The sequence below is a fragment of the Molossus molossus genome, unplaced genomic scaffold (assembly GCF_014108415.1).
Source record: "Molossus molossus isolate mMolMol1 unplaced genomic scaffold, mMolMol1.p scaffold_m16_p_20, whole genome shotgun sequence".
In the NCBI taxonomy this organism is placed as follows: Eukaryota; Metazoa; Chordata; class Mammalia; order Chiroptera; family Molossidae; genus Molossus; species Molossus molossus.
This window is the reverse complement of record NW_023425356.1, coordinates 18,102,827-18,129,585: the sequence shown is the minus strand read 5'-3', so window position 1 is coordinate 18,129,585 and position 26,759 is coordinate 18,102,827. Positions and strand designations below refer to the sequence as shown.

General features: G+C 47.6%; 1 protein-coding gene across 2 annotated transcripts in view; it reads right to left on the bottom strand.

The window, feature by feature from the left end:
* The window catches only part of TBX15 (T-box transcription factor 15), a 104,598-nt gene that overhangs the window by 55,796 nt on the left and 22,043 nt on the right, over positions 1-26,759 (bottom strand). The window contains exon 1 of one of the 2 annotated variants that reach the window (XM_036273614.1): positions 1,527-1,620. The exons of the other annotated variant lie outside the window; for it this stretch is intronic. Within the exon in view, the coding sequence (XP_036129507.1) occupies positions 1,527-1,548 (22 nt within the window). The 5' untranslated portion in view covers positions 1,549-1,620. Of the gene's footprint in view, positions 1-1,526; positions 1,621-26,759 lie in introns of those variants that run through there. 2 annotated transcript variants of the gene reach the window in all.

The window sequence follows — 26,759 nt, the reverse complement described above, 5'->3', positions numbered from 1 at the left end:
TGGCTGGCAGTCGAGCCCTGGCACACGGTAGGTGTAGACTAACTGCTAGTTCCTTCCATCATTTGGAAAGGCAGGTGACCACAGGGTTAGATCTTCCCCAGATTTTTCCCTGTCTTTCAAATGGAAAAAAGCAAAACCTAATAAAGAAAAATTTTAATGTAGAACAGAAAGCGATCACATGGTGAAGGAAATAACCCCAGGCTGCCCTTGCTGGTTTGGTTCAGCAGTTAGAGCATCAGCCCACAGACCAATGGGTCTTGGGTTCAATTCCCGGTCAAGGGCACGCTCCTGGGTGGCAGGTTCGGTTCCTACCCCGGTGGGTGTCCTGCAAGAAGCAACCAATCAATGTGTCTCTCTCAGATCCCTCTCTCTCTCCTCTTCCTCCTCCTTCCCTCCCTTCCAGTCTATCTAAAAATCAGTAGAAAAATATCCTCGGGTGAGGATTAACAAAAAAAGCAAAAAGAAGTAATCCGGGGCCTGGAGCAAAGACTGCAGAAAGGCAGGAGGTAAAGCCAAGACATCGGGAAAACACTAGCAAAGAGCCTGTTCTGTGCGGTCTACCTCAGCGACGCTCTCCTGGCCCCACACTATTTGAGAAAGAAAATGACTAGAATCTGAAAAGAGAGAGAACGGGGTGGTCCGTTGAGAAAAGATGCATGTTGGGTCTTCAGTAAGGAAATACAGCCAGGGAAGCAAACCCTGGCCTTGAACAGAGAAGCAGAGAGACCGACCTGGGCGGAAGCAGCAGAGCAGCCCACAAGCACTGCTCCATGAGCCATGGGAAAGACGCAAGACAACTGGGAGGCTGCAGGGCCCCCTGACTCCGAGTTGACACCCTTGTCAGGAGCACTCACCCTCTGGCTCAGGACAAGAGAAATACACACTGAGGGGACAGAAAAGGTCTAGTGCCTCAGAGTCTCCCAGAGGGCATGAGGGAGAGGTCTGCCCAGCAACACCCACCCAAAACATCAACGAGAAGAGAAGAACCGTGATCTCACTCCAGAGCTTGAGCTCATCCCCATCCCACACTACCTTCAGAAACCCTGAAGTCAAATGCTTGGACAACATAAAGGGATTCACTGGGAGCCTGGGGCCAGCACTAACAGTGAAACAAATACGCCGGATCAATTGCATTCATTGCAGTGTCTTTATATTAACAACTCACCAACCCCAGCTTGGGACGTTCACAAAACTTAGAATCCCCCTCACATCCCAGGCCACTAGACCCCTCTCCTGTCTCTTTTCTTCCTCTAAAGCCCTCCCCAGAAGAGAATGAGCCGTCAAAGGAAGCTAACCCCAGGGTAGATTTTTGGTGAAGGCCAAAAAGAAGAGGGTGGGGCAAGGTAAGGAATTGCCTAACACGGGCTGCTGTGAAAAGGCCGACCTGGGGATCCCAAAGTCGACATATTATTCCTACCTCCATTCCTGACTCCTTGAGTCATCCCCATGAGCTCACTTAATTCCACTCATTCCTCAGCCACCACCTTGGCCACAGCACGCCTCTGTCTCTTCCCAGGCCTACCTACCTTGAAGGGTCAGAATGACCATTGACGAGCCAGTGTCCTCCAAGTGTGTCAGCAATTCAGAAACTGACCACTTCTAAAATAGCTGAAGTGTGGCTGCGTGGCTGCTGCCTTCTGGAGGAGCAGGATTTCCTTGCCAAACTTGCTCCTTCCCTCCTCCCATAAGGCTCTGCACCGCCTCTCCCAGTCCCAGCCCAGGAAGACTTGGAGCCTAGGGGCTGTGGCATTTAAGCACTGTCAGAGTTCCCACTTCGGTCCCTGTAGTGGTGCCAGTTCTGCATCTGTCGTGATGACCCAGCCTGAACTGTATTTAGAAGCTTCGGACATGGCACCAGGTCTCAGCCCATCTCAGAGTGACAGGAGATTTCCTGAGCACCTGGGCTTGTGATTCAAATGCTCCTCCTCCCAGGGAATGGGGGTCACAGTGACTTTCCTAATGGTCTATTCTCTTCTCAGGAAGGAACTCTCTGTTGGAGGCCTCTCTCAGAGAGTCAGTCTTTACCCATGCTATTATATGAGGTTACTTGCAAAACCCATGCCTTTTATAAAGCTTGCAAGGCATGGCAGAGGCCAGAGAAAATAATGGGAAAATCAACCAGAAAATGGGTTTAGTGCTCTGTGTTCATGGACTATTCCTACAAAGATCAATTTCCCTGGAATTACATGCTGGCAATTCAGAATCTACCAGATATTGGCAGTCAGCAGAGAGAACCTGCCCATGACTCGTGGCTTCTAGTGGGACAGGGCAACACGAATCACTTCATCTTGGCAGTGCCTGTGCCAGCCTTGAAAGTAGCCTACTGTTCAAAAAAATGTGTAAGGGATTCCTGGTTAGTAGTAAAAAATAAAATAAGAGCTCATTCGTTCACATTTTAATGGAACCCCCACCCAGGCAGGCAGGCTGATAACTGGACACTAATTGAACGGGCTCTCAGTTTTGAGAGTCACTACACAGAATGGTCTCGGTCCTCCCCTCTGCGAGACCCCAGGAGAGAGAAAGGTTTTTCCCCAATGGACCCGAAACGCTCAGCCCCAGTGTTCCTGATCAGTTCCATGGAGATACAGTGTCATATAAAAGGCATCAGTGTTTGGCCTCTCCCTGTTTCTGGGCAAGGACCCAACATTCAGAGAATGTGGTTTTAGGATCATGGCATCTAATCCATTCAAGGATTATTTTCCCCCCTACCGCTCAGATGGGTGTGTTAATCATCACCTCCCTTTGTTCTGTAATAAATTCAGCCCGCTAATTCCAAATCTCTATGCATCACTGAAGTTTAAAGATGGCGTTTTGACAGGTCAGATATTTAGAATCAATAGACCACCAACCAGTCAAAAATCTTAAGTAGTTTTAGGAACATGTGGAAGTAATTTTTTCCAAGAATTCACAAGTCTGGAGGATGAGATCTTATTGATGGCGTGTGGGCTGTTGTATATATTAAAGTATTACTTTATATGCTATATTCTACATGTAATCAAAATGGATTTAAGAGTAAAGGCAGATTTTCCTTATTATACCAAATTTTGCTTGTATTATCAGATACAAATTACACACACTATAGGATCTTTGAAAGAACCAGTAAAAGACTAAGAAAAAGTGTAAGTGAAATGTACAATGACTGCATACAGGCTAGGGAATTTCACAGAAATCGGAGTGTTTTGTGGAACACTGGCTACATACCTACATTTTCCATCACAATCCCCTCACCCGCATGTAATGAATCTTTCTGTAGAGGAAAAATTTCTCCATAATTTTTTAATTTTTTAAATGAAGAGCTTATTAACCTTTAGTCTATGGGCGGGCTCTGGGAGTTTCTAAGCAACCTAAACATGTAAGTCACATTCGTGGGAGCTTGCGTTTTCCTGGGAAGAGAACTATGGGTTTATAGGATTCCCCAGGAACCTATGACCTGAGAAAGATGAGGACCACTAGCTGCACAGGTTTTTCTCAGGAGGGACAAACGTCCACTTCCCAAGCTCCCTTCTGCTGTCGTGTACAGCATTTTCCCTCAGCCAGACATTTCCAGTGGGAGATATATTCCAAAGAATAGGACACAAAATACAGTGCTGCATCTTAACAAAATATATTCAGTCTCTTTCGTGGAGACAACGTGGTTGCGTCCCTCTGTGCGGCCCCACCCAAACGTTCTGTGTGCGTCCCATTAACTCCCTTTGATCTTGATTTCGACCACATATACAGATATGTATAAATGGGTTTTTCCTTACTAGAATCCACAGCAAATCATTTGGGGAAGTAGGGGATTATTATGATGATTAATTATTAATAAATGTGCCCTGGCCGGTTTGGCTCAGCGGTTAGAGCGTCAGCCTGCGGTCCACAGAGACCCGGGTTCGGTTCCCGCTAAGGGCACGTACTTTGGTTGCAGTTTGTCCCCGGCCCTGGTTGGGTCGTGTGGGTGGGGGCCACTCGATGTGTCCCTTTCACATCGATGTTTCTCTCTCTTCCTCTCTCTCCTTCCCACTCTATCTGAGTGAAAAATGCAAAAATGTCCTCGGGTGAGGATTAAAAAAAAAAATTATTAATAAATGTGATATTAATATTTATGAAGATAAATTATCTATGCATGCATGAAAATGAGGCTTCGCCCTCGGCCTGGCTGTGTCCTCTCGCAGCCTCTCTTGCTCTCCTTCCCCCGGCCCCGCAGCAAAACCTCAGCAGCACAGGGACCCAGGGCTTGCCAGGCTGGAAGTGTGCTATTGTGACCCACACTGCGAGTCCCCTCACCAGGGAGGTGCTCTCAGTCCTTGGCCCCACACTTCACAAGAAGTCCCCCGCCCCCACTCCGGGGCGCTCTTCAGGGAAAGCTGGGCACAGTGGGAAGGTGACGCTGCCCGGGGACTGCCAAGGCTTTCCTGAAGGCCACCGCCCGCCTGCCCGCGAGAACACCTTGGGCAGCTCAGTTTGTTTGCCCCAGAACCTCCTGCCCTCGCCGTCTATTTTTATCACCCTGTGACGTCCAAGACTCTACTGTCATTATAAATAAACTCTCCATTCTCCACCATTCTCTGACGAAAGGAACCCTGGACTCAGAGTCAGAAGACAGGAGCGGCAGCCCTCGTGCTGACCTTGATCTGACCTTGAGGAAGCCTCTCCATCTAGCTGAGTCCCAGTCGACACATCTGTGAAAAGTGGTTAAGAAATTCTACCGCTCACCCAACCCGGTGAGTCTTCGGCAGGGTGGCATCATGGAAACGAAAGCACTTGGAGAACTGCGGTGCCTTGGAAGTGCCGGTCAGCAGCCGCACATCTCACCATCTCGCCCACGGAGGTTTCCCTGCGCTGCAGACCCCGCGCTCCGCCGCGCTTACTCCTCGGCCGCTGCAGACAGGGACCTGAGGCGCAGGCGCAGAGCGGTGAAGGGAGACCTGCTGCTGGGACCTGGATTCCCTCCTGCTACTCGTCTGCGCCTCTCCTGCTGCTCACTTCATCTACGCGTCCTGAGCAACTGCCGCCTCGGCCTCAGAAGGAAAGGACAGTCCCTGGCTCCTGTGAGGCAGAGCGAGACGAATGTCCTCCCCGCATCTCGCCCCATGACCTGTGACTCCACTCGATGTGACCAAGGTCACCAGGGTACCTAATGGTGGAGGGAGGGAAAGCACCCGGGTCTGCTGACCAACTGGCTGCCATCATGTCACTGCTGGGGGGTGGCCCTGAACCATAGCACCTGCCCAGCCCCCAGGGACAACCCTATGGTATAAAGATCCTGAATTATCCACGAGAAGTCATAGGACCATCAGGGTCTTCTCTCCCATGCTAAGCGCATGTTACTGTATTCTGATTCTCTGTTAATCAAATTATGTAGCAACTTTTCACTGATCAAGCAAAATAGCCCCAGGCCCTAATGGAGCAGGCAATTCATTCTTCAAATGATCAGATTTCAGTCCACTCCAGGAGACCTGCCCTATCGCACACCCCTCGATATAGAGGTCACTGGGCTGTAGGATAGTGATCGTAGCCAAATCACTTTAATCATCACCAGTGACCAGAGGCTTTGTTCAACCCACAGCTGTGCGTAGCCCCTGGGAGTCCCTGGCCTTCTGCTCCCTTTGAAATAAAGGCCAGTCCCAGTGAAACCTCGGGTTTTCCACCAAGTGACTCAGCTTCCCCAGGGTCCAACATTCCTGTGTCCTCTCTCTAGGCCTCTGTGTAGTCTTCTCTCAAAGCCTTCCTCACATCTGAGCCCCACAGAGCTGCTGCTGCGGCCGGACAACCACGTACAAGGACACAGTACAAGGACACGCGTAGGAAAGGGCGATGCTGCTGATTCTCGTTTCCCAGACGGACCTTCCGAGGCAGGCTGCTTACTGCCGCAGGGGAAGTGATTCCCTGCTTTCCCAGAGACCCTCCCCTGGCTCGGGCAGGGCTCACACATCTGGATTCAGTTCTCACAAAACTGCTGTCCCTGGAGATAGATGTTCTGCTAACTCAGCCTTTAGAAGAAAGAATGTGGCATGTTTCTTGTCATGGTCCTAACGCCAACGACCAGGGAAGGGCTTCCTCTGTGCCATGATTTACAATTTAATTATGAGCCAATATGGTCCGTGATAAAATACATCCTCTTAGGCAAAGAGGGTGAGTGAGTTTTAACATATATGTCAACTCTGGTCATTTGAGGGTGGCAGTTGAAAGCACAAAATGAAAGAGTATGAGGACCAATCCAAGCTTAGAGAGAAGAGTGCCGGATTGATTAGTGATGTCTGCCTCGGGCACAGGAGGAAAGACAGCACCCCACAGTTTCATCCTCAATGTCTTACTCTTTCCATGCTTTGGATTAAAACGCTGCCGTGCATGGATTGCCATGCTGTCCCCCTTACTTGATTTAAGGTGACAAAGGCTACTGTGACATTGTTTGTATTTTGTGTCATTCTTTCCAAGTGCACCAGGCTTTCCAGAGGCAGCAGATAGGACACTAATCTCTGTCCTGTAGCAATAAGGTCATCATGTTAGCGAACCTCCTCCGCTCTGACACATTTGTGGTTTTAATGGAGAACTAATGTCTTCATCAGTATTTGTGCTATTTCACACTTCATTTCCTTCCTCAACTCTTGGATGAAAACCATCCGGTCCTGGTGATTTACTTCGTGGGAGTTTCTTTCAAGTTAGTTGCCTTCTCCAGCATGCCATGCACGCATTTCAGGGCTCCAGCTGGGGAGCACCCAGCCCTGAACCATCAGTGTGTGATCAAGTCATTCAAGAAAGCAAAAGGCCTTGGCAGGGACCTGGCCGGGAGGTCCTCCGCTGAGGCCCTTGAGTCTGAGGGCAACAGAAGCAGGTGTTACCTTTTCTGCCTCTCAGTCAGCACTGGTTCGGTGGCTCAGGGTGGTCCAGATCACAGGACCCTGAGAACTGGGAGCAAACCGGAAGAAAACATAGAAGCTTTGAAATTGTGATTCAAAATTCAGACTGTCTCCAGATCTCTGATTGAGTTACACAAATAATCTCAAGGTAAAGATGGTCTTAAACTTCTTTTTGATGCCCTAGAGCTGTACCAATCACTCAACCCAGATTCCCCAAATAGTCCTAACTTCAATTATCCCATTCTGAGGCCCTTGAAATACACTGGCATTCAAATGTACAGACAGGAGATGAAATCCTAATACCTTGCTTGAAAAACCATCTCTTAGCCCTGGCCGGTTTGGCTCAGCGGTTAGAGCGTCGGCCTGCGGTCCTGAGAGACCCGGGTTCGGTTCCCGCTAAGGGCATGTACCTCAGTTGCAGTTTGTCCCCGACCCTGGTCGGTTGTGCGGGTGGCAGCCACTTGATGTGTTCCTTTCACATCGATGTTTCTCTCTCTCTCTCTGTTCCTCTCTCTCCCTCCCACTCTACCTGAACAAAAAATGGAAAAATGTCCTCGGGTGAGGACAAAAAAAAAAAAAAAAAAAGACCATCTCTTAGCATAAGCACACAATAAATACTTCACTTTTCATTTGGTATATTCTGGCCACATGGCACAACTGGACAGAATGAACAGGGAGGGTGACAGGAGGAGTTTCACAACTTCAAAAACACGTTGTAAAGGACTGCTCTTATGGGACAGAAACAGAGTCACCCTCCACGGCAACATGCAGCCCGGGGGCTGGGCGCACGTGACCTGTGAAGGAGACTCCTCTGCTGATGTGAGCTCTAAGGCTCCATCTGGGCAGGGCCCTATCTGACCTGTTCTGCACTGGGAGGGGACAGGAAGGGTCTGAGGACTAAGGACCCAAGGAGAAGGTGGCTGACACAGAGCCAGGACCCACTGATATACAGATGACCTCTCTCTTCATATATCCTTGGGGCAGAAGCCCCCACAATGTGGTCTCAGTTTTTGGCCTTAAACCTGGCAGGGACCTGAGCCATGTTGGACCCTTGGCCAATAGCAGCAAAAGAAAATGTATAAGCACCTTCCCTCAGAACAAGGTCCAAATGCAGGGCCACGCTGAGGCTTCTGGAAAAGGCTGTTCAGTGGTCCTGGCCTGAGCCGCAGGACCGCTGATGTGGTTTTGCTGTTACTGTTTTTTTTTAATGAATCTCTGTACCTTGATAACGATGGGTCTCCCCTCATCATTCTCCAACAGGGACAGTTCAAACACCGTCACCAAGAAAAGCAAGAAGAGAAACAGCCTCAGTGTCCCTAAGCTTGCCGGTATAAAACCACAGCGCGTGTCCTGTTTCTTCTGGGAGGGGCAGGTGGGTCGGTCTCCACAGCCGCCTGTGACCTTGGTTCTTTGTCAAATGGGGCCATGAAACATGCCCACGTGGCCCTCTGACATGAATGCCCCACACGCAACACACACGGGCAGTCTCATTCTGCAACAAATGTCAGCCTCTAGGACGGATCATTACCCACTTCAGATGTCACACATCCTAGCTGTGTGGTAAGAACGGAATACTCCAGAAAACAAATAACGAGGGAAAACACCCCATCGGGAAGGTCAAGAAACACCTAGTTTGGAACAAATTTCCTTGACAGCAGAGAAAAGCTTCTCCCTCCTCCAAGCCTAGAAATGCCCAAATTCCATCTGTCAGAAGGGTAACAAAACGATGGGCGACGTTTAATCTCACACGGTAGGAGGGACCGCCCCGTCGGGCTGGTGTTCTACATCCCCAGCAGAGCCCTCCACTGAGCGCCACACACCGGCCAGGCCAAGGGCCGGAGGCAGGGCCAGGCCTCCGCTGGGGAACAGCCTGAGCTGCCCGGCTCCTGCGGCTCCTGCGGCTCCTGCGGAGAAAGGCCTGGGGGCTCAGTAACGATAACCAGCCACTGGCTCCGAGCCCCAGGCAGGAGATCTGTGGAATCCCAGGCCCTGGTCCTCCCTCTGGCTGGCAGGGTCTCCACATGCTCTTGAGCTCTCCTTGGCTGTCATTAAAGTCCACCTGCTGCGGCCACAGGGCTGTTTCTGCTTCGCCTCTTGGCCTTGGTTGCAACACCCCATTGTTCCTGATCCTGGCTGGTGAAACATGAAGGTCACTGTTGATCTGGGCCCAGAATTGTTTCTGCTCCCCTCCCTGCCAGTCTTCACCACGCACTCTGAAGGTCGTCAGCCTGATGTCAGTGTTCCCTGTCCCTACACCTGCCTCGCCACGTCCCCAGACCTATGCCTGGCCCTACACCTGCCTTGCCACGTCCCCAGACCGATGCCTGTCCCTACACCCGCCTCGCCACGTCCCCAGACCTATGCCTGGCCCTACACGGGCCTCGCCACTTCCCCAGACCTATGCCTGGCCCTACACCAGCCTCGCCACGTCCCCAGACCGATGCCTGGCCCTACACCTGCCTCGCCACGTCCCCAGACCTATGCCTGGCCCTACACGGGCCTCGCCACTTCCCCAGACCTATGCCTGGCCCTACACCGGCCTCGCAGCTTCCCCAGACTAATCCCTGGCCCTACACCGGCCTCGCCGCTTCCCCAGACCGATGCCAGGCCCTACACCTGCCTCGCCACTTCCCCAGACCGATGCCAGGCCCTACACCGGCCTCGCCACTTCCCCAGACCGATGCCAGGCCCTACACCGGCCTCGCCACTTCCCCAGACCGATGCCTGGCCCTACACCGGCCTCGCCGCTTCCCCAGACCGATGCCTGGCCCTACACCGGCCTCGCCGCTTCCCCAGACCTATGTCTGGCCCTACACCGGCCTCGCCGCTTCCCCAGACCGATGCCTGGCCCTACACCGGCCTCGCCGCTTCCCCAGACCTATGTCTGGCCCTACACCGGCCTCGCCGCTTCCCCAGACCCATGTCTGTCCCTACACCGGCCTCACCGCTTCCCCAGAGCTTTGGCCCTTGCAAGGCCCTCCCTCGCCCAGGCCACCCCTACGGCAGTAGGAGAGGACTCTGCCCCGCCAGGCAAGGGTAAGCGTGACTCCAGCACTGCCTTCAGCTCACGAGGTTGTGGCGCTGGGGTGGAAGATGAGACGCACATATAGCCAGCAGTGTCATTTTTAAAAATAAGTTTCTTTGCGTAAAGTCAACCACATCTTCAGATTAAAACCAAGACTCTCCATTCTCAAGTCTTTCCAGTGAGTTCTCTCCTGGCCCAGGCCCTCACTGACAGCGGTGTCCGGCCCCTCCTTCTCTGAGACTCTCTACGGTCCTGGGGCCACCCGTCAGCCCCAGGCCTTTAGTCCCTCTGTCTCCAGGGCAGCCGGCCTCACACAACCGGAAACACCTCCAATGCCCGGAGTGCACCCTCACCACGCAGCTGAACCTCCCCAGCGGGAGAGCCATCGGGGGCTCAGCAACAGTCACAACTACTCTTGAGCTCTGGGAAGCCTGACAGGGACTTTTTCCGGGGCCAAGAACCTGCACTAGAGCCCACAAGACAGAAGTCACGTACTTCTTTTTTGTTGTTGTTAATCCTCACTCGAAGATATTTTCCCATTGATTTTTTAGAGAGAGTGGAAGGGAGGGAGGGAGGAAGGGAGAAAAACATCAATATGACAAAGACACATCGACTGGTTGCCTCCTGCATGACCCCGACAAGGGCCAGGGATCGAACCTGCAACCCAGGTACCTTTGGCTGGAATCCAACGCGTGACCCTTTGGTCTGCAGGCCGATGCTCTAACTGCTGAACCAAACTGGCCAGGGCTCAAGTACTTCTTTTACTTGAGATTCTTCTGTCTCAGAAAACCATGCACAGGAAACCACCAAAAAAAAGCCCTTAGCACTAAAGGAATGGTGCATCTTGTTTTTAATTTTTTTTAATTTTTTTGTCTTTATTGATTTGAGAGAGAGAGGAAGGGAGAGGGAGAGAGAGAGAGAAACATCAATGAGAGAGAACATCGATTGACCACCTCCTGCATGCCCCTCACTGAGGATTTGGCCCACAACCTGGGCATGTGCCCTGACCAGGAATTGAACTGGTGACCTCCTGGTACATGGGTTGACGCTCAACCACTAAGCCACACAGGCTGGGCCGCATCCTGTATTTAGATCTACGCCCAGCTCAGGCCTCCTCGAGTAGTATGGAGATAGAGAAAGGAGGCTGGAGAAAAGGGAGGTATTTTTTTAAAACATATAGACCCAATACTGACTTTTTTTTTTTTTAATGCTGCCATGAACTTGTTTCTGGCCTGGGGACAGCTGAGAATATTCTCTGTAAGACTGTATTTTGTGACAAAATTCATTAAGGCCATTGATTCTAATTATTAAACACATTTAAAAATGCATTTCCATCATTTCACAATTCACACACGAAGATGCCAGATGGGAATAGAAGACACACAAGAAAGGCTAAGTGCCCACAACGTGTACAATGTCACACGTATGGGTGATATCTGAAACCCACATCCTCACCCAGGACTGATATTTCACACACAGGGCCTTTCAAGCTTCTCTGTTTCTTTCTCCCTTTCTTTCTCTCTTCCTTTCTTTCTTTCTCTCTTTCTTTCTTTCTCTTTTCTTTCAAGTTTATTGGTCTTCATGCTCAAGAAAGTCACCGATTTCCCTCTTTATTACAGGAAAATATTCAGCGAACAGTTTCTGGCAGCCCCCACAAAGGTAGATAGTATTTCAGCAGAGCTGAATTCACTCTAAGTAAACAGTCTAAACAAACGGGGCCAAAGGGTTTTTATTTGGAGTGGGAGTGGACTTCACATAACTATGTAGTCTGCCTATAGCAGCCCTTGCCCACCCTTCTAAGTTCTCATGACCAGGATGACCAAATAAAGCCCAATGTCCTATCCCTCAAGAACTGTCCCATGACAGCCAGGTGACAACAGAGAAATACTGATCTTTACAAGGACACTTGGAAAAGCCTCAGTCTGATCAGCTACTTTCCAAGTACACTATCAAAGCCTTCTTTTTCCCCAACCTACAATCAAATCAAACTATAATTTGAAGTCTAAATGTCACAAATCAACATCAGATGAATCTTTGGGGACCAAAGAAAGCCAAGGAGTTCCCCTACTTGGCTTGCCAAGGCAAGGATCAGAGGAATCAAAGAAGCTCAGAGTGGGTGCAATATCACAGCCCTGGAACAGAGGTCAGGTATTTGGCCTTTTCCCGGCTTCCAATGACATTGAATACAACAGATAAATTAAGATCAAGGCACACGGCAGTTCTAAAAGCACCAGCCTGTCCCCAGCAGATCCCAGGGGAGAGCCGTCATCCACCACGGGACAGATCTTGTCGTCACTTGGAGGAATGCCTGTTAACATGAGGATGAATTACACACAACAATGTCTCATCAAAAGCCCTACAACCTGATCACAGAAGGGAGCAAACTCATCAAGAGCATTCACTTGGCCAAGGAGGAGACCCTCATGCAGCACAGGACAAAGTCAACAAAACTCACGATGCTCCAGCTCCTGACGAAGCATATGTGTGTGGAGGGCTGATTATCGAAAATAGCAAGAGAGCTCAAATGCTTACAAGAAAATCCAACCCCTTAACTTAAAGCGAACATGACCTACCAGCAAATCTCAAAGACAGGAAATATTTCTGGGCTTGATAATTCAAACCGATATTCATTTCAGGTTGTGGGATTTCCTTAATCCAACTGGTGTTTTTCACAAGTGATGCTCATGAACTTCTCGGCTGGGAGCACTGCACGATTCAATGGGTCCAGGACAGCCTTCAAGTTCCACCAGCACCTACCCCTCGCATTAAGAGAGCAGAATTCCAACACCTCTTTGGCTGCAAGAATTACACCAAACCCAGCTTCAGCAATCATCAGGCCCAAGAGGAAAGCCCAAGACGGCGTGTGAAGAACACAAGCCCTCTTTCCGGAAGCCGTCTTCGTGGGCAGCATAGAAGCTACCGACATGGTGACATTTTTGGGTTGCCAGGAAGACCTCTCTTGCCCTGAGTTTGTCTACAACTTAACATTAGAAATCATCTAGACCATGGTTTTATTTTCATTTAAAAGAGACTTTTCGATAAATAGGAGCCCTCTTCTTCTAAAAGGCCATCTGCTTTTTGAATAAGGAACAATGTGGTTTTTTAAAAAATGTTTAGGAAAAGTGAGGTCTGTAACTGCTATAGTGATTTTGTTTCTACAAGGGAAAGTCTAGAGCCACTCCAGGGTCATAAGGTTAAGCTAACACAGCAAAAGCTTTGTATTTATACAAATCAACAAATCTCATCACTCTACCTCCCATCTCACACATCCCAAAGCAGTCAAGGTTGCTGCAGAAAACCAATCAATCAATGAATACATACAATGGAGGGGTGGGTGCCAATACATAGAATGCAGGACTCTGCTTCCAAGGCATTTACAACCTAGAGTGTAGACAGCGTGGAAATATGAAATTGTTGGGCCAGAATAAAAACCTGGCATGCTTTTCTGCTAGTGATACTCTTTCTGCGAGGATCTGGAAACACAGCTCACAGGGCAGTTTTACAGAGTAAGAGCTCCCTGCTCTAGGACCATCAGCGAGGGAAAGAAAGGCAGAGGATCACAGAAGGTCACACTCTCTTGTTTCTCCACCACCCTGTTCCAGGCTGCAAGGAATGCTTGTGTATAGAAATGTCATGAGACCCAAGGCTTGGTTACAGCGGCCCACCCTTTCCGACAGGGTCCCATTACATTTACAACTCGGGTGTGGAAGGTGACCTTTAAAATAGTTTGTCTTGCCTGGATGGTGTGGCTCAGCGGTTGAAGCATCAGCCCAAGCACCAAGAGGTTGACGGGTCGATTCCCGGTCAGGGCACATGCCCAGGTTGTGGGCCCAATCCCCGGTAGGGGGCATGCAAGAGGTGGCCAATGGATGTTCTCTCTCATTGATGTTTCTATCTCTCCCTCTCCCTTCCTCTTTCTCTCTCTAAAATCAATAAAGAAAGAAAAAAAAAATTTTTAACAGTTTGTCTTTCCAGGCAAGGTAAATGTGCACAGAGTTCATCCTGGGTCTGCAAAGACCTCCTGTCCTGACAGTTATGAGCTGTGGGGTCTTGCATGTCTTCTCTATCCTCGTCCACAACTTCCTCCTCAGAACTGGCAGACTTACTGTTGGCACCCATAGAATGGCGGTGATGACTTATATATTTTCATGTGGCATTTGCCATGGCTTAGTGCATGCTCTTCTTGTCTTCCCTACTAGTATATAAAACTTTGTGAAAGCAGGACCATGTTCTATGCTCTGCAGAATTAACAAGGTCTAAGCACAGAGCCAACCATCACTAGACTGAGCATATTGAGTTAACTAGGGCGTTAACTACAGTTCTTACCAAACATACCCAAATAAATCAATCACCTAAATCAAAATGATACATCAGTGCACCTGTGTGAATCACATCCTGGTCTGAAATGTCAAACCAAAGGAGAACAGCGGATTCCAAGAAGACGAACTGATGACCCCTTGGCACGGGAAATGCTGATGGTGTCACCCAGAGGACGTGCTGCAGAGCACAGTGAACACAACAAACAGAATCCAGTCTGGACTCCACATCTGAACTCCATCCTCAGCTAGAATAACCTCCCCCCAAAGGAAAATAATGAATTAAAATTTAATCATATTGTTTTAGCGCTGGGACAGAAAAAATACAAGACAGATCTGGAATATCTTCTCACATCAGAAAGTAAGAAAGTGCCCCAAAATAATGGGAACATGTCAAAGCACACGGAAGCTAATTTGAGTGCTATGAGTGTTAAAATAAATCATCAAAACAGATTATAATCCATTAAACAAAGTAGGTCCATGAGTCTTGAGTCCATTAAAGTCGATAGATAAATAAAGAGATAAACAAATATTTTAATTAATTAACTAATAAAAAATAAAAACTATTCCCTACCATAGAAGGTTAACTAATAAATACAGAAGGGATGATGGAGATAAAAATATTATCATCAATGGATTTCCAGTTTCTGGTCCAGTGTGAAAGGAGCATAGACATCATCACTCCATCTTAACAAGTGAAAATACAAACAAACTGAGAAGTCAGAGGAATGAGGTCACAGAGCAAACCATCTCCCCCAAAACTGAAGACAGTGAGGTGGATGCTGAGAGTCACAACTCACTAGAACAGGAGCTGATGAGCACAGACCTCCACAGGAGGCAGAGCAGGCAGGAGACCTGAACTGCAACTGACGGTCTGCTAGAGGCTCAGCATGGACAAGTCAAAGAGTTAAAAACTCTGGGGACAGGCATAGCAGGGCTCCAGACTTTATTGAGTTGGGTTTTTTTGGTTTTTTTCGTCATCCTCACCAGAGGATATGTTTTCACTGATTTTTAGAGAGAGAGAGAGAGAGAGAGAGAAGGAGTGAGAGAGAGAGAGAGAGAGAAAAACATCAGTGTGAGAGAGAAACATCGATTGGTTGCCTCCCGCACACGACCCGACCAGAATCGAACCACAACCTAGGTATGTGCCCTGACCAGGAATTGAACACGCAACCTTTTGGTGTACTGGACGACGCTCCAACCAACTGAGCTGCCTGGCCAGGGCCAGACTTTTTACCTCCGGGAGCTCTTCGTAGTGAAAATTAGAGAAATATCTCCTCATGCTTCCACTGGGGGGAGGGGCGATTCTGAAACATGCCAGAGCATTCCCTTCTCAACAAGGCCTGCCCTCGGAAGAAACTGTTTACCACAGTTTACCACACCTGGGGAGGGAAATCCCGCCTTCAGAGCCCTCTAGCTGTCCTGTCCCATCCCAGGGAGAGGGAGCGGGGAACTAAGAAGCACTGGTGAAGTTCACAGTCCAGGAGCCGGGCTCCCCTGCACCCTGATCACAGTCTGCAGAACACTTCCCTCACCACACACCAAATGCCTCCTTACCGCCCTTCCTTTCACACAGGACATCGTGTCTAGATTTCAGCAGACATTGCAAGGAGCACTAACAGGCAAAAAACACAGCTTGAAGAGACACCACAAGCATCAGAACCAGACTCAGATATGCCAGGAATGTTGGAATTACCAGACCAGAAATTTAAAACAACTATGATTAATACACTAAGGCTCAAATGGACAAAGTAGAAAACATGCAAAGAGAGATGGATAATGTCAGCAGAGATGGAGGTTCTAAGTAAGAATAAAGAATAAGCACTGGAGCCCGGCCGGTGTGGCTCACTGGTTGAGCATTGACCCATGCACCAAGAGGTCATCGGTTCAATTCCCAGTCAGGGCACATCCCCAGGTTGTGGGCCTGATCCCCATTGTGGGGCATGCAGGAGGTGACCAAGCGATGTTCTCTCTCATTGAAGTTTCTATCTCTCTCTCCCTCTCCCTTCCTCTGTCTCTAAAAATCAATAAAGAAAAAACATTTATGAAAGAAGCACTGGAGATTTTTAAAAAATACTGTTATAAAAATAGAGAATGCTTTTAATGGACTCATTAGTAGACTGAACGTGGCTGAGAAAAGAGTCTCTGAGCTTGAGGATATAACAATAGCACCTTCCAAAACTAAAAATCAAAGAAAAAACAAAAACCAGATTATTCAGGAACTGTGAGACAACGATAAAAGGTATAACATACATATAATGGAAATACCAGAAGGAGAAGAGAGACAAGAATAAAAGCAATAATGACTGATAATTTCCCCCAATTAATGCCAGACACCAACCTATGGATTGGGATGCTGAGCAAACACCAAGGAAGATAAATGCAAAAAAATTAAAAACAAAAACAAAATCCTACACCTGGCCCTGGCCAGTGTAGCTCATTGGTTAGAGTATCAGCCTGTGCACCAAAGGTTCATGGGTTCGATTCCCAGTAAGGGGCACGTACCCGGGTTGCAGGTTTAATCCCTGGCTCAGTCAGGGTGCATGCAGGAAGCAACCAATTGATGTGTCTCTCTCACATCAATGTTCTCTCTCTCTTTCGCCCTCCCTCCCTTCCACTCTTTCGGAAAATCAATGGAGAAAATATACTCAGTGAAGATTAACAAAAAAAATAAAAATAAATACTGTGCCTGGATATATAGTCTAGCTTAATAAAACCAAAGATAAAAAAAAAAATCTTGAAAGAACCCAGTGGGGGGAAAAGCATCTTGCCTACAAAAGAGCAAAAATAAGAATTTCCTCTTTTCCTCAGAAACAATGCAAGCAAGAAGAGAGTGGAGTAAAATATTTAAAGTATTGAGAGAAAAAAATAACCCACCTAGAATTCTGTACTCTGCAAAAGTATCCTTCCAAAGTGAAGGAAAAACAGCCCTGGATGGTTTTGCTCAGTGGTTAGAGTGCTGGCCTGCAGACTGAGGGGTTGCAGGTTTGATTCCAGTCAAGGGCACATACCTGGGTTGCAGGTTCAATCCCTGGCCCAGTTGGGATAAGTGCAGGAGGCAATCTATCGATGTGGGTCTCTCACATCAATGTCTCTCTCTCTCTCTCTCTCTCTCTCTCTCTCAAAATTAATGGAGCCTGGCTGGTGTTGCTCGATGGTTGAGCATCAACCCATGCACTAAGAGGTCGCTGGTTCAATTCCTGGTCAGGACACATGCCCAGGTTGTGGGTCAAATCCCCTGTGGGGACATGAAGGAGGAGGTCAGGTCAATCAATGTTCTCTCTCACTGATGTTTCTATGTCTCTCTCCAACATCAATAAAGAAAATAAATTTTTTAATCAATGGAAAAAGATTCTTGGGTGAGGATTAACAAAAAAATAAAAATAAAAAATGAAGGAGCCCTGGCCAGTTTGGCTCAGCGGTTAGAGCATTGGCCGGTGGCCCAGAGAGACCCGGGTTTGGTTTCCGCTAAGGGCATGTACCTTGGTTGCAGCTTGTCCCTGGCCCTGGTTGGTTGTGCGGGTGGCACCACTCGATGTGTTCCTTTCATGACAATGTTTCTCTCTCTCTCTCTCTCCCTCTCTCTCTCTCTCTCTCTCTCTCTCTCTCTCTCTCTCTCCCTCCCTCCCTCCCTCCCTCTCTCTCCCTCCCACTTTGTCTGAACAAAAAATGGAAAAATGTCCTCAGGTGAGGATAAAAAAAAAAAAAATGAAGGACTTTGCCAAATAGAAATTGAGCGGATTTGTTGCCCCTACACCTGCCTTATAAGAAATGTTGAAAGTAGTTCTTCAGAGAGAAGGAAATGATGGAGGTCAGAAACTCAGATCAACATAAAGGAAGGAAGAGCATCAGAGAAGAAATAACTAAAAGTAAAATAAAAACTTATGTTCCTTATTAACTGCTCTAACAGATAATAATTTGTTCAAAATAATAATAGCAACAATGTATTTAATTACATATCATATATTTATGTATGCATACATATATTTATATATACACACAAGCATTTACGTGTATATGTTAATTTATATATGCTTATATGTATATATACATTCATGAGTATATATGTAAGCAACATATTAGCACATATACATGTATACATACACATACACACATAAAGCAAAATATAACAATTAGTGAAACTGACTAAAGGGTATACAGGCAGAAGTTCCTTGTATAACTCTTCTATAAACTTTAGATAATATCAGCTGGCTAGTGTGGCTCAGTGGTTGAGCTTCGACCCACGCACCAAGAGGTCACTGGTTTGATTCCCGGTCAGGGCACATGCCCAGGTTGTGGGCCTGATCCCCAGTGGGGGGCATGCAGGAGGCAGCCAATTAATGTTCTCTCATCGATGTTTCTATCTCTATGGCTCCTCTCCTTTCCTTTCTCTCTAAAAATCAATAAAGAAAAAAATTTAAAAACAAAAAACTTTAGATGATATCAAAATCAAAAGTTAAAAAAATGTTTAATTTGGGGAAAACATCACAAAGACTGAGAGCTAAAGGGACATTCATAGTCTTTAAATTAAATTAAATCTGGTGACATGCCCAAACTACAGAAGTCCTAACCAAAGTTTGCTATCAAAGCTGAAGGTTCTGAATGGGTTCTCTGGTTCCTGCCTATGTCCACTCAAACGAGAAATTTAGTGAATTAGATTTGACTATGGAATATTATATCTGACTAATTACTGCAGTTTTGGATGAAATGCAAAGTACAATGCAACAATAAAAATAACTAAGTGTGGGAAATGCAACCATATACTTGACAAAAATCAACAGAGCAAAAGGAAATGAAAAATTTGGTCAGCGCTGGACCAATCCAATGAGTGGTCAGACCTCACTGCTTTAGCTCATGGTGATGCCTTGGCCCAAAACTCTACTCTCAGACCTAGGAGCTGGGGTTTCCCTAGAGCAGGTCCAGGACTAATTTAGCCTGCAGTGCAAAATTTAAGAAGGCACCCAAAATTTCAGTAATCAAGATAACTAATATTGCAATGCAATATTTTTAAATAAAAATTAGTATAAAAAAACAGTGGTGGACAAAATATCAAAATATTCAATAAAGACAGTGTTACGTACTGAATGTCTGTGTCCCCGTAGTGTGCTGTTATTTGGAGATGGGGCCTCTGAGAGATAATTAGGGTTAGATGAGGTCATGAGGATGGGGCCCTCATGATGGGATTAGTGCCCTTCTAGGAAAGACACCAGAGAGTTCTCGCTGCCCCCTTGTGAGCACAAGGTGAAAAGGCAGTCATCTGCAATCTGGGAAGAGCGCTCGCTCCAGAAACCGACTTTCCTGGGCCTTGATTTTGGCCTTTCCAGACTCCACACTGAGCAAAGTAATTTTCTGTTGCTGAAGCCACCCAGCCTATCTTACTTCGCTATGGCAGCCCGAGCCGACTCAGGTGCCAATATCACTCCGGAATTTTGAAATTTAGACATAGATTTTTTTCAATTAATTTTGATATCTTATTACTTATCTTGATCAGTGAGGACGTTGTGCCTCACCCCAGTCCTGGCCTTGCCCTAGGGAACAGTCCAAGGCACCCTCCCTGCTCCCACCACAACGTCCTCACCGCTCGCCACTGGCCACACTCCCACAGCAAAGCAGCCACATCCCCACGGTTTCGCATCTGCCCTTTACCCAGCGTCTCGCCTTGTGAGGCAACTCCACCTGGCCAGCTTCTGCTTTCCAATGGCCTGGTTCCAAAGCAGGAAAATACTAAACAGATGTCTTCGCCCAGGAGAGGCAAAGACAGAGGCTGGAATAGTAAGTGAGATGGCAAACCGATAAAAGGTGATAGATCATGGTTATCAATACTATTCAACAGGGAGTCTGACTCCGAGAACAAAGAGTATAACATCTTCCATTATATATGTGTAGTGGGCAACTAAATGCAGGTTCTGGTAACTTTCATTGAGGGAGCAGGTGGAATAAGGAAGGAAGGAGGTGGACTAGAGAGAGGAAGGTCAGCAATCACGCGCCTGCTCTGCACCAGGACCGGTGCTAGGTGCTCCTTGACCTCACCAAACCCTCCCAGCTCAGTGCTGGGCTGCGGAGGGTACACTCTGCCCGGATGCCAGAAAGATTTCAGGCAAATGAGAGTATGTATTTATAAACATCTGCAAGAGAGACCATCAGCTCTCCCTGTTGAAAGGCAGAAAGCTGGGGTCTGCCAGGTGTGCAAGGTTTTTGCATCTGAACATGAAATGTACAAAAAATGTCTCGGGCTGGTGCCTGAGAGATGCCGATCCTTGGTATTGCCAGTACCTGACCTCTGTCAGCACGGCAGGGGCTCCAGTCTCTGTAGCTGCAAAAAACACACCATCCCTGCCAAGGCTGAGCTGAGCCCTCACTGGGGCTACAGCGCCTATTTCATTCCTATTGTTTTGCCCATCTCCTAAAACCTCCTCAAAGGTCTAAGCTCTAGCAAAATACAGAGCTTTGTTCTCCAGAACTGTCTATCCAGTCTCTCTCTCAATTCGCCGCCAGAGAGAACTCAGCTCTGTGTGCAATGAGAGCTACCTGCAGACCAAATGAGGAAGCGATGAAATCTGCCTTCAAAACCAGAATAAGCACGGATATCTGCCATAAACTCAACACACCCACAAACACTCTGATTACAGTTTGAGTTGGGAGCCAATTTCTCCTCCTGTACAGACACCAGGGCCACATTGCCTTGGGCTAGAGCCAAGGTGCATGCTTCCTGTGGCTTCCCAGAGAGAAGCCCATGGGGAGAGAGCGTCCCTGTGTCTCCCCTGCACCCCAAGAAAAGCCCCAGCAGCGCAGAGATTGGCAAGACAACTTCAGCCTGTGTGCTAGCTGGCGAGTCCCTGGAGCAAAACAAAAGTTGGGAAGAAAGAAACAAGGAAGAGAAAGGGAAGGTGGGGTAAGGGAGGCGGGACGGGGGACCCCTCAGCTATTTCTGCCTCCGCTTTGGGCAGCCTCTCCCTCTCGCTGTGTTTACGGGCCTGACGTGACTTTCCACCCAAGTACACCCGCTAGGCTTGTCCTGGAAAACATGCCACCTTCCACACGGTTCAGGTTTCATCCAATTCACACCAGGAAGCTGCTTCGCAGAGCCCAGCTGGATGGAAACAGTGATGCAGATCAGACCTAGAGAACATCTGTAGCTCGTCACGGCACTTGCCACCAGCTCCCCTGTCTAACTGCAGAGGTGACTAAACTTGAGGGACCAGATTCCAGGATGGAGCATCTCCAGGCTTCGGTATCCACAGCTGCCAGCTTCCCAGGACCCCAGAAGAGGGAGCCAGTCCTGGGACGCACCCGAGTTTGCACTCTGGTGAGCAGGAGGCCCTACTGGAGAATGAAGGGGAGGGCTGAGGGCATGCATGTCAGGGCAGGGAGCACAGGGTTGTCGTTTATAGGACATGACACAGGCCCCTAGGCAGGCTAGCGTGGGCGCTGGCAGACCTCCCTCAGGACCACGCCTTCGTGTTCTGAAATTGAGCGGCTGTGAGGAAATAGAGACCAGTGGCCCGCTGACTCCCTCACACAGAACTGTTGCTACTCACTGCTTTGAAGTGGGGGAGGAGGGCCAGGAACCAAGGTCTGGTCGACCCAGCAGTGATTCGAGGTGCAATTTAATCATCCTGGGCTTTGCCCAACCCATCCTCCAAGTGTGAGAGAGGGACAGTTTGTTACCGTTGCTGTCATGGACCCTGCAGCCACAGCCAGAGACCCACAGACAGCAGTGGCAGAAGGGGAATGGCAGTGGTCCCAGGCTGCGGGGACAGCAGGAGAGGGGTGACCACACAGGGACTGGAAATTCAAACCAGGTCTTCCTTTATCCAGGCCCTGCTTCCGAGAAACCTGGTGGAAATCAGGAGACTAAAAATGACTTCCTGGCTCCTTCCCCACACAGGCTGGGTCAGGTGTCCTTGCTCTGTGCTCCCTTCGGCTGTACACACCCTGACGGGACACTCGTCACCCTGTCTTACCTTTACCTGTTTACATATCTGTCTTCTTGAGAGCAGGGACCGGTTATTCACCTTCCAGCCTCGCAGCACCTTGTATCCTGTCAGCCTAGGTCAATGCTTGCTGAATGAGCGAACGAACTACTGCCATGATCAAGTGTGAGTCCATCCCTCCACGGAAGCGGAGGGGTGCTGCTGTGTTGGGGCGCAGTCCATGCTCCCACAGCACCAGTGGGAATGAGGTAGCTATCTGTGCCAGGGCAAAGGAGCAAAGCTCAGGGCTTGTTTGTCACAGCTGTGCAGACTGCGCTGTCCTGACTGCACTGTGATCTCCCGCCCTGGCAGGTGTGGCTCAGTTGGTTGGATCATCATCCTATACAGCAGAAAGGTTGTGCGTCCCATCCCTGGCCAGGGTGCAAGCAGGAGGCAGCTGATCAATGTTTCTCTCTCACGTTGATGGTTCTCTCTCTCTCCCATCCTCTCTCTAAAATCAATTAAAAAAATAAAAAAACTCTGATCTCTTCCTTCTTATCTCTTCCATTCCACATCCTATTATCTTAGTTACTACTGTCCATGAATCTTCCTAACGCATAGCCCTAATGACAAAACATTTACTAACATTAACACTAGCTGTGGATGACTTTATACCATTCTGATAAACCTTTGCAAATGAGGAAATTGAAGTTAAGGGAAGTTGAGCAAACTGCCCAGGTTTTGAGAGCCAGTAAAGGGACAAAGTCACAATTCGAACCCAGTCAAAGCTCATGACCACTATTCTCCTGGAAATCTTACAGGGCTCCAAATGCCTACCTACTCATTTGCTACTTGTGCCTAGATTCTAACGTCCTCAGGGCAGAGCCCACCCCCCACTCACCTACAAACTGTACATGTTCGATGAGTAGTTGTTGGAATTACCTGAGTGAACTATTTGTCTTAGGCTTCAAGTAAATCAGCCGGAATCGAGGCACATGGGGCGGAAAAGGCACAAGCACGGGATCCAAGGAGCCATCCTGCTCTCGGCCCCTCTTTGCAGAAAGGTGGGAACAGTCACGTAAGACACATACTCTGGGTCCCCCTCCAGGCCTTTCCAGTGGTTCCAGTTCTTTCCTACTACAGGAAGGGATAAACACCCTTCATAGATTTCCTCTCCCCCCAACTGCAAGGAAAACAGTAACACTAATTAGTTGTAAAAGGGTGTTCATTTCACACAGTTCTCAGCAGGTTGCCCTGCTGTTCTTTGAAATGGTCTGGAAACAGCCTTGATTTTAAACATCTGAAGATAATTGAACCAAAGTTGCACCCAGAAACCCTGAGTGACATGCCTTTTATTCTCTCCCTCGCTAACAAGAAATGTTTGCTGCCATATCTTATTTACTCAATCCCTTGAAAGCCTCCGGCACTGATGACTTCACCCCAGGATCCTAAAAGAATAAGTTAAAGTAATGATTGGTAATAAATGGAGGAGCAGGGAAGCCTGAGAGATTAAACAAAACCCTATGTCTGTTTAAAGGGAAGAAAGAATTGCCCCACAGACCTATAAACTTAACCTGGAAAGCACAGGGACGTGGAAGCAAAGCTGTAGAGAACTCATGACAAGGTCAATTTTGCAAACATTTTTCAAAGACGAGGATATTAGTTAGCAAAGGTGGAAACATTATCTAATACATTGTAAGTGGGTGGGAAAATAAGTTGTCATACCCCGTGGGTGGAAGTGTAAATTGAACAACCTTTTTTGGAGGAGAACTTGGAATGTCCATCAAAATTGGAAATGATAGAACTGCCACTACACAACTCTGCTTCCAGAATTTATTCCATAAATGCTATCACAAATGCCCAAATGTAACCATGGAACCTTATTTATAGAAGCAAATGATTAAAAACCACCTACAGGTCCATTAAAATAGGTTCAATAAAAATTATGATAAATCCACATATTGGAATATGTTGTGCTTTTAAAACAGCGGGAAGGGGGAATCTGTAAGTATGTTTATTTTAACAATCTCCAGTATAACAGTTCGAAACTGCAGTCATAAAGTCCAAAGCACTATGTTCATCATGCCACAGTTTGTGTTTTTAACTTTAATGTCTGCATATGTATATATAATGATTCATATGCAACATTTATATTACTCATATACATCATATACACTATATATATATATATATATATATATATATATATACACACACACACACACACACACACACACAGGATCATGCAAAAGAAACTGGTGATAGTGGTTGATCCTGGGAGACAAGAAGTGGGAGATTACTTTCCAACTTGTGCTTTTCAGTGATTTTTTTGGTGCTGTTTGAATTATTCATATGTATACAAATTATGAGTTTTTTTAATTGTAAATAAAGGTAACACCTGTCAGAGCCTGTTACAGGATGGAAACTTGCAGGTCAACCTGATCCTCTAAGACATCAAGGTGGGCCTGGTACTTGAAGGGGAAGGAGAGAAAAGAACCCATCTTGTGATTTGGAGACTTTGATTCAGTCTTTCAGGGAAAACCTATAACTGTCCTTGCCAAGCAGACGGCGATTTAACAGGTATAGAGGTAACCAGAGGCCCATCCCCAGAAGGGGTACCTAATGATCACTTCCACTCAGCAGAATTTAACTGAGCGTGCAGGGCCGAGCTCCTGGGCCTGCTGGGCAGAGCTGGGGGAAAGCACAGCAGACATTCTGGGCCCAGAAACTCTGGCTCCTCAGAAAGAGTCAGGAAACTTCCCCGTTACTACCACCTGCCTATAGGCCCAGCCCTCGGCCAGACCCTTGAACTGGGGGAAAACCCACTGCACAGAAAGAGGCCCCCGGGGTGTAAACCAGCAGTGTGCCCCCTCCAGCACAGCCTCCAGCCTCCCGCCTCCCGCCTCCCTCCTCCAGCACAGCCTCCAGCCTCCCGCCTCCAGCCTCCAGACTCCAGCACAGCCTCCAGACTCCAGCCTCCCACCTCCAGCCTCCCGCCTCCAGACTCCAGCACAGCATCCAGCCTCCCGCCTCCAGCATCCAGAACAGCCTCCAGACTCCAGCACAGCCTCCAGACTCCAGCACAGCCTCCCGCCTCCCGCCCATTATTTGCCCAGGGCAGGAAAGTAGGTTGTTCTGAGGCTGGGGATGAGGTAGTGGGTGTTATGAGAAATCAACAAGTCTATGAGGTTTGCTCCTACCTGGCTGTGATCTTGGGCAATTTGTCTTCATTTCTAAAATAAGATGATCGTTGACTCCATTGTGTGGGGGTTTGAGAGAAGAATGAGATTATCCACATGATATTCCATCCTGAGACACACAACGCTTTGAAAAAATAAACCGCTATACAATTGTAAAATATTAGCAGTATTACACAGGTGATCTTTCCAGCGATTTGACTAAATTGTCCAGTCAGTTGGTTCAGTCAAAACAGCCATTCTGAGATTCCAGCACAAACCCCAAGTTATGAGTAATTCGTTAGCTACCACACACATTCACTGAGCACGTGCTGAAAGCCAGGGGTGGTGTGAGGATTGAAAATACAAAAATAGAGAAGACAGACTCCTGACCCACAGAAAACATCAGGTCTAGTCAAATGGACATAAGAACAGATCACTGTCCTCCAATATCATCACTACAGTACTCTGTGACGGTACAAGCAAAATGCCACAGGAGAAAAACAGAAGGGTTGACTCTGTCATCCCTACAGTACAAATACCAAGGTATACAGACTAATAACAAATGCTTACTAACCTGTACATTGATGTGTAAGGAAATCTGCAAGCAATTAGTAGTAATTTTTTGTAATCACATATTAATCAATATATTTGTTTAGTATTGTTTTGACTTGGTCAGTCCTCTCATTGAATAATTTCAAAACTAAAGGACCAAAAATGACCCCATAATTGCTGGTCTTTTCAAATTTCACAGAGGTAGGAACACTGGGTAACTGAAGAAATGACCAGTACGTGGCAGCATCATTAGGCAATATTTTAATCAAGATAACTTCACGGCCCCGGCCAGTTTGGCTCAGCAGTTAGAGCGTCAGCCTGTGGACCAGAGAGTCCCAGGTTTGGTTCCCATTAAGGGCACATACCTCAGATGCAGTTTGTCCCCCGCCCAGTTGGGGTCGTGTGCGTGGCAACCAGTCGATGTGTCTCTCTCACATCGATGTGTCTCTCTCTTCCTCTCTCTCTCTCTCCCTCTCGCTCTATGCAGAAATGTCCTTGGGTGAGGATTAAAAAAAAAAAAGATAACTTCACATATGTTCACCACCATGGAACTCGGGTTTTCTGTTCACCACGTGCCAGACAAACATAAGCTATTTTCCATCAACAGTGGCTCATCCACCAACTCGGTGGATCCCATCCATCCATTAAGGGAAGGAAAGGGACAAGTAGGAGATAAAATAGACAGAATTGTATTTTAAAGCCACTTACACCAAAAAAAAAAAAAAAAGGTTAACCAAATGTCTCACTTTTAAACTTGTATTTTGTTCAACTCGGTGTTTCATTCAGGTCTAAATATCATTCCGAGTTGCAAATGTAGGCAGAGCTCCCTGAGTTAACCTGCATAAAATTAAATTTAATTCTAATTTAATTCACTTCCAGAATGATATTCTGTTGTGAATGGGAAAACCCTGGAGGAATTTCATTTTCCGTGACCT